Here is an 8,654-nt window from a genome sequence, read left to right as displayed (position 1 = left end):
TGAAGGATGTGATTTTGTAAACACAACCCAACAAAATTGAAACACTTTCTGGAAGTTTCTGCAAAGTTAATCTGTCCGCAGCTATAAACCCACTGGGAGGGAAGCAGGGAGTTCAATTTAACTCACTTAACACTCCAGGAAAACAACAGAGCGTCTCACAGAGACTGAGCTGTACAATATACAACGTCCTTACACTAACAGCGCTCCCCTGCTGGGTGAGGGAAGAGGCCGCGGTTTCTGGAAGAAATTGTCAATTTTATGCTGCTGAGTTAGATCAAAAAAGCTCCACATCTCCCACTCACCCTCTCCCTCCCCCTCTCCCACTCCCACTCACCCTCCCCCCTCACCCACTCCCACTCCCCCTCCCCCTCACCCACTCCCACTCCCCCTCCCCCTCACCCTCCCCCTCACCCTCCCACTCACCCTCCTCCCCCTCCAACTCACCCTCCCACTCACCCTCACCCTCCCCCTCCCCCTCCCCCTCACCCACTCACCCTCACCCTCACCCTCCCACTCACCCTCCTCCCCCTCCAACTCACCCTCTCCCTCACCCTCTCCCTCACACTCTCCCCTCCCCCTCCCCCTCCCCCTCTCCCTCTCCCACTCCCTCCCCCTCACCCTCTCCCCCTCCAAATCACCCTCTCCCTCACACTCTCCCCTCCCCCTCCCCCTCTCCCTCTCCCACTCCCTCCCCCTCACCCTCTCCCCCTCCAAATCACCCTCTCCCTCACCCTCTCCCCCTCCAACTCCCCCTCCCCCTCACCCTCTCCCCCTCCAACTCACCCTCACCCACTCCCACTCACCCTCTCTCCCTCACCCTCTCCCCCACTACCCTCTCCCCCTCCCACTCGCCCTCCCCCTCCCCTCGCCTCTCCCCCTCCCACTCGCCTTCTCCCCCCTCCCCCACTCGCCCTCTCCCCCTCCCACTCACCCTCAACCCTCTCCCCCTCCCACTCACCCTCACCCTCTCCCCTCCCACTCACCCACTGTTCCCCCCACTCTCCCCCTCCCACTTACCCTCACCTACTGTCCCCCCTCAACTCACCCTCACACTCTCCCTCTCCAACTCTCCCTCACCCTCTCTCCCTCTCCCCCTCACCCTCCCACTCGCCCTCACCCTCACCCTCACCCTCACCCTCACCCTCACCCACTCCCACTCACCCTCCCCCTCCCCCTCCCACTCCCCCTCACCCACTCACCCTCACCCTCACCCTCCCACTCCCCCTCCTCCCCCTCCAACTCACCCTCCCACTCACCCTCACCCTCCCTCACCCACTCACCCTCACCCTCACCCTCACCCTCCCACTCACCCTCCTCCCCCTCCAACTCACCCTCTCCCTCACCCTCCCCCTCTCCCTCACACTCTCCCCTCCCCCTCCCCCTCTCCCTCTCCCTCTCCCACTCCCTCCCCCTCACCCTCTCCCCCTCCAAATCACCCTCTCCCTCACACTCTCCCCTCCTCCTCCCCCTCTCCCTCTCCCTCTCCCACTCCCTCCCCCTCACCCTCTCCCCCCTCCAAATCACCCTCTCCCTCACACTCTCCCCTCCTCCTCCCCCTCTCCCTCTCCCTCTCCCACTCCCTCCCCCTCACCCTCTCCCCCTCACAAATCACCCTCCCTCCCTCACCCTCCTCCCCCTCCAACTCACCCTCTCCCTCCCCCTCTCCCTCACCCTCTCCCTCACACTCTCCCCTCCCCCTCCCCCCTCCCCCTCTCCCTCTCCCACTCCCTCCCCCTCACCCTCTCCCCCTCCAATCACCATCTCCCTCACCCTCTCCCCCTCCAACTCCCCCTCCCCCTCACCCTCTCCCCCTCCAACTCACCCTCACCCACTCCCACTCACCCTCTCTCCCTCACCCTCTCCCCTCCCACTCACCCTCTCCCCCTCCCACTCGCCCTCTCCCCCTCCCACTCGCCCTCTCCCCCTCCACTCGCCCTCTCCCCCCTCCCACTCACCCTCACCCTCTCCCCCTCCCACTCACCCTCACCCTCTCCCCCTCCCACTCACCCTCACCCTCTCCCCCTCCCACTCACCCACTGTTCCCCCCACTCTCCCCCTCCCACTTACCCTCACCTACTGTCCCCCCTCAACTCACCCTCACACTCTCCCTCTCCAACTCTCCCTCACCCTCCCACTCTCCCTCTCCCGCTCCCCCTCACCCCTCCCCACTCTTCCTCACCCTCACTCTCACCCTCTCCCACTCTCCCCCTACAACTCACCCTCCCCTCTCTCCCTCACCCCTTCCCCTCTCTCCCTCACCCCTTCCCCACTCTCCCTCACCCCTTCCCACTCTCCCTCACCCTTCCCCACTCTCCCTCACCCTTCCCCACTCTCCCTCACCCCTTCCCCACTCTCCCTCACCCCCTTCCCCACTCTCCCTCACCCCTTCCCCACTCTCCCTCACCCCTTCCCCACTCTCCCTCACCCCTTCCCCACTCTCCCTCCCCCCTGCCCCACTCTCCCTCCCCCCTGCCCCACTCTCTGTCTCCAACCCACCCACTCTCTGCCACTCTCCCTCTCCCTCACCCTCTGCCCCTCACCCTCTGCCCCTCACCCTCTGCCCCTCACCCTCTGCCCCTCACCCTCTGCCCCTCACCCTCTCTCCCTCACCCTCTCTCCCTCACCCTCTCTCCCTCACCCGCTCTCCCTCACCCGCTCTCCCTCACCCGCTCTCCCTCACCCGCTCTCCCTCACCTGCTCTCCCTCACCTTCACCATCTCCCACTCTCCCTCTCCCACTCACCCTCTCCCACTCTCCCTCTCCCACTCTCCCTCTCCCACTCTCCTGCTCCCGCTCTCCCTCTCCCGCTCTCCCTCTCCCGCTCTCCCAGCTCCCGCTCTCCCGCCTCCCGCCTCTCCCGCTCCCACTCTCCCGCTCTCCCGCTCCCGCTCTCCCGCTCCCGCTCTCCCCGCTCCCGCTCTCCCCCTCTCCCGCTCTCCCGCTCTCCCGCTCCCGCTCTCCCGCTCTCCTGCTCCCGCTCTCCCGCTCTCCCGCTCCCGCTCTCCTGCTCGCGCTCTCCGGCTCCCACTCACCCTCACCCATCCCACTCTCCCCCTCCAACTCACCCTCCCCCTCTCTCCCTCCCCCCTCCCCCACTCTTCCTCACCCTCACCCTCTCCCACTCTGCCCCTCCAACTCACCCTCCCCTCTCTCCCTCACCCCTTCCTCACTCTCCCTCACCCTCACCCTCTCTTCCTCACCCTCACCCTCACCCTATCCCACTCTCCCTCTCCAACCCACCCATTCTCCCTCTCCAACCCACCCATTCTCCCTCTCTCCCTCACCCTCCGCCACTCTCCCTCACCCTCCGCCACTCTCCCTCACCCTCTGCCACTCTCCCTCACCCTCTGCCACTCTCCCTCTCCCACTCTACCCACCCATTTAATCTCCCCCCACAGCCCATGTACACTCTCCCCTATCATGGGCTCTATCCACCAATTTAATTTCCGTAAGAATTTAACAATTTTTTTTGCGCGGCAAGTTGTGATGATCTGGAATGCGCTGCCTGAAAGGGTGGTGGAAGCAGATTCAATAGTGACTTTCAAAAGGGGAATTGGATAAATACTTGAAGGGAAAATACTTGCAGGGTTATGGGGAAAGAGCAGGGGGAATGGGACTAATTGGATAGCTCTTCAAAGAGCCGGCACAGGCATGATGGGCCAAATGGCCTCCTTTTATGCTGTACCATTCTAGGAGGGGAAGTCGGTGAAGAAAAGAAAATGGTATCTCGGTCGATAACTGTAGAGCAGAATGGGCTGGGCCAGACTGGGGGAAATCTGGTTAAAGTTCCTTAAAGGGATCTTGTCTTCTCTTTTGTGCCACCAAAACAGAGTCTTGCTGGGCTAGGGGTTGCCAACCCTCCAGGATTGTCTGGAGTCACCAGGAATTGAAGGTTAACCTCTTGCACACTGCCGCAAGCAACTCTGGGAGAAAAATCATAGGGACGGTAAAACAAATTGTGTTTTTTTTGGTCCCATTTTCGTTGAAGATTTCTGTTTATTGGTTATAAAAATATTGGAGATGGGAAGAAAGGCTGTTTGACCGGGCGAGGCGGTTGGAGACGGGAGGTCATGTGATGAAACCTCCAGGAATACGTCCAACCAGGGTTGGCGACCCCTCGACTGGGTTGCGGTGTACGAATCCAGCGATGCAGGGGTTGTTTCACCCCTTCGTGATCTGCTATAAACTTGTGCCTTTTCCCCTTCTCTCTTCGTAGCTTCAATCCCTCAAGGGAAGGAACAGGAAGTTCCAGATCGAGGCTCGGCTCCGAGCAAAACCCGCCACGACCCCGGGGCAAAGGTCACCCATCCCTGCGCCAACCTCTCCCACCCCCACCCCTTCTCCACCACCCCGGGGGGTGGCCGGGCGAGTCCTGGATGTCCAGTGTGAAGAGGCCCACTGCCCGGTCGACAGCTTCTGCGCGAGCGACTATGAGGCCGGAGGGTCCAGGTGCCACTGCAACTTGGGAAAAGCCAACGAGAGATGCAGCGAAGGTGAGGGGGGGGAGCGGAGTGGGTAAACCATAGAATTACATAGAATGCACAGCACACAAACCCAACTGGTCTGCGACCATAAGACCATAAGAGATAGGAGCTGGAGTAGGCCATTCGGCCCCTCGAGCCCGCTCCGCCAGTTAATGAGATCATGGCTGATCTGATTTTTATCTCAACTCCACTTTCCCGCCTTTCCCCCATATCCTTTGACTCCCTCGCTGATCAAAAATTTGTCTAACTCAGCCTTGAATGTATTCAATGACTCAGCCTCCACAGCTTTTTGGGGTAAAGAATTCCAAAGATTCACGACCCTCTGGGAGAAGAAATTCCTCCTCATTTCCGTCTTAAACGGGTGACCCCTTATTCTGAGACTATGCCCCCGAGTTTTAGATTCCCCCATGAGGGGTAACATCCTCTCAGCATCTACCCTATCGAGTCCCCTCAGAATCTTGTATGTTTCAATAAGATCTCCTCTCATTCTTCTAAACTTCAATGAGTATAGACCCAACCTGTTCAATCTTTCCTCATAAGACAACTCTTCCATACCCGGAATCAACCTCGTGAACCTTCTCTGAACTGCCTCCAATGCAAGTATATCCTTCCTTAAATAAGGGCACCAGATCTGTACGCAGTACTCCAGGTGTGGTCTCACCAGCACCCTGTACAGTTGTAGCATGACTTCCCTGCTTTTATACTCCATCCCCCTCGAAATAAAGGCCAATATTCCGTTTGCCTTCCGGATTACCTGCTGCACCTGTATTTTGACTTTTTGTGTTTCATGTACGAGGACACCCAGATCCCTCTGTACTGCAGCATTTTGTAATATTTCTCCATTCAAATAATATTTTGCTTTTTTATTTTTTCTCCCAAAGTGGATGACTTCACATTTTCCCACATTATATTCCATTTGCCAAATCTTTGCCCATTCGCTTAACCTGTCAATATCCCTTTGCAGACACTGGTGTTTATGCTCCCCACGAGCCTCCTCCCTCCCTCCCTACTTCATCTCACCCTATCAGCATATCCTTCTATTCCTTTCTCCCTCATGTGTTTATCCAGCTTCCCCTTAAATGTATCGATTCTATTCGCCTCAACTGCTCCTTATGGGAGCGAGTTCCACATTCTCACCACTCTCTGGGTTTCTCCTGAATTCCCGATTGGATTTATTAGTGACTATCTTATATTTATGGCCCCTAGTTCTGGTCTCCCTCACAAGGGGAAATGTCTTCTCCACTTCTACCCTATCAAACCCTTTCATAATCTTAAAGACCACCGTAGAGCAGCTGATCCCCTAGAGATCGGGCTTCAGACCGTTTCCCCGCTGAATGTCACAGCCTTTCTTGGACATCGAGGTATGTTCCCGAGTTCAGGGGGGTCGGGTTAATTGCCGACGTGGGCTCCTGACCTCCCATCTCTGAGTCGGAAGGTCGTGGGTTCAAGTCCCATTCCCGAATCTTGAGCCCATAATCCAGGCTGACACTCCCAGTGCCAGTACTGAGGGAGTGCTGCATTGTCGGAGGTGCCGTCTCTGAGATGAGACGTTAAACCGAGGCCCGCTCAGGTGGACTTAAAAGATCCCACTGCCACTGTTTTGAAGAAGAGCAGGAGAGTTCTCCCCAGCGACCTGGACAATATTTATTCCTCAACCAGCATCACTAAAACAGATTATCTGGCCATTAACTCATTGCTGTTTGTGGGATCTTGCTGTGCGCAAATTGGCTGCCGCGTTTCCTACATTACAACAGTGACTACACTTCATTGGCGGTAAAGCGCTTTAGGACATCCTGAGGTTGTGAAAGGTGCTATATAAATGCAAGTCTTTCTTTACCTGCCCTGGGAGTGTTTGATGGGACAGTGTAGAGGGAGCTTTACTCTGTATCTAACCCGTGCTGTACCTGCCCTGGGAGTGTTTGATGGGAGAGTGTAGAGGGAGCTTTACTCTGTATCTAACCCGTGCTGTACCTGCCCTGGGAGTGTTTGATGGGACAGTGTAGAGGGAGCTTTACTCTGTATCTAACCCGTGCCATACCTGTCCTGGGAGTGTTTGTGGGACAGTGTGGAGGGAGCTTTACTCTGTATCTAACCCGTGCTGTACCTGCCCTGGGAGTGTTTGATGGGACCGTTTTTAATTGGAAGCTATCTGGTGCTCTGCTGTCACCTACTGGTGCTTCACAGCAGTTCCCCAATAAAGAAACATTTCTACAATGCCTTTCACGACCTCAGGATGCCCCAAAGAGCTTTACAGCCAATTAAGTATTTTTGAAGTGTAGTCACTGTTGTAATGCAGGAAACGAGGCAGCCAATTTGCACACAGCAAGATCCCACAAATAGCAATGTGATAATGACCAGATTAGTTGTTTTAGTGATGTTGGTTGAGGGATAAATAATGGCCAGGACCCTGCTCTTCATAGAATCATAGAATCATAGAAGTTACAACATGGAAACAGGCCCTTCGGCCCAACTTGTCCATGTCGCCCAGTTTATACCACTAAGCTAGTCCCAATTGCCTGCACTTGGCCCATATCCCTCTGTACCCATCATACCCATGTAACTGTCCAAATCCTTTTTAAAAGACAAAATTGTACCCGCCTCTACTACTGCCTCTGGCAGCTCGTTCCAGACACTCACCACCCTTTGAGTGAAAAAATTGCCCCTCTGGACCCTTTTGTATCTCTCCCCTCTCACCTTAAATCTATGTCCCCTCGTTATAGACTCCCCTACCTTTGGGAAAAGATTTTGACTATCGACCTTATCTATGCCCCTCATTATTTTATAGACTTCTATAAGATCACCCCTTAACCTCCAACTCTCCAGGGAAAAAAGTCCCAGTCTATCTAACCTCTCCCTATAAGTCAAACCATCAAGTCCCGGTAGCATCCTAGTAAATCTTTTCTGCACTCTTTCTAGTTTAATAATATCCTTTCTATAATAGGGTGACCAGAACTGTACACAGTATTCCAAGTGTGGCCTTACTAATGTCTTGTACAACTTCAACAAGACATCCCAACTCGTGTATTCAATGTTCTGACCAATGAAACCAAGCATGCCGAATGCCTTCTTCACCACCCTATCCACCTGGGACTCCACTTTCAAGGAGCTATGAACCTGTACTCCGAGATCTCTTTGTTCTATAACTCTCCCCAACGCCCTACCATTAACGGAGTAGGTCCTGGCCCGATTCGATCTACCAAAATGCATCACCTCACATTTATCTAAATTAAACTCCATCTGCCATTCATCGGCCCACTGGCCCAATTTATCAAGATCCCGTTGCAATCCTAGATAACCTTCTTCACTGTCCACAATGCCACCAATCTTGGTGTCATCTGCAAACTTACTAACCATGCCTCCTAAATTCTCATCCAAATCATTAATATAAATAACAAATAACAGCGGACCCAGCACCGATCCCTGAGGCACACCGCTGGACACAGGCCTCCAGTTTGAAAAACAACCCTCTACAACCACCCTCTGTCTTCTGTCGTCAAGCCAATTTTGTATCCAATTGGCTACCTCACCTTGGATCCCGTGAGATTTAACCTTATGTAACAACCTACCATGCGGTACCTTGTCAAAGGCTTTGCTGAAGTCCATGTAGACCACGTCTACTGCACAGCCCTCATCTATCTTCTTGGTTACCCCTTCAAAAAACTCAATCAAATTCGTGAGACATGATTTTCCTCTCACAAAACCATGCTGACTGTTCCTAATCAGTCCCTGCCTCTCCAAATGCCTGTAGATCCCGTCTCTCAGAATACCCTCTAACAACTTACCCACTGCAGATGTCAGGCTCACCGGTCTGTAGTTCCCAGGCTTTTCCCTGCCGCCCTTCTTAAACAAAGGCACAACATTTGCTACCCTCCAATCTTCAGGCACCTCACCTGTAGCTGTCGATGATTCAAATATCTCTGCTAGGGGACCCGCAATTTCCTCCCTAACCTCCCATAACGTCCTGGGATACATTCCATCAGGTCCCGGAGATTTATCTACCTTGATGCGCGTTAAGACTTCCAGCACCTCCCTCTCTGTAATATGTACACTCCTCAAGACATCACTATTTATTTCCCCAAGTTCCCTAACATCCATGCCTTTCTCAACCGTAAATGCCGATGTGAAATATTCATTCAGGATCTCACCCATCTCTTGTAGTTCCGCACATAG

General features: G+C 54.6%; 1 protein-coding gene across 1 annotated transcript in view; it reads left to right on the top strand.

The window, feature by feature from the left end:
• The window catches only part of LOC137320391 (pikachurin), a 60,305-nt gene that overhangs the window by 9,372 nt on the left and 42,279 nt on the right, over nucleotides 1-8,654 (top strand). The window contains exon 3 of the mRNA XM_067982092.1: nucleotides 4,217-4,493. Within this exon, the coding sequence (XP_067838193.1) occupies nucleotides 4,217-4,493 (277 nt within the window). The remainder of the gene's footprint in view (nucleotides 1-4,216; nucleotides 4,494-8,654) is intronic.

This window comes from Heptranchias perlo, chromosome 4 (assembly GCF_035084215.1).
Source record: "Heptranchias perlo isolate sHepPer1 chromosome 4, sHepPer1.hap1, whole genome shotgun sequence".
Lineage (NCBI taxonomy): Eukaryota > Metazoa > Chordata > Chondrichthyes > Hexanchiformes > Hexanchidae > Heptranchias > Heptranchias perlo.
This window is presented reverse-complemented; position numbering and strand designations above follow the sequence as displayed.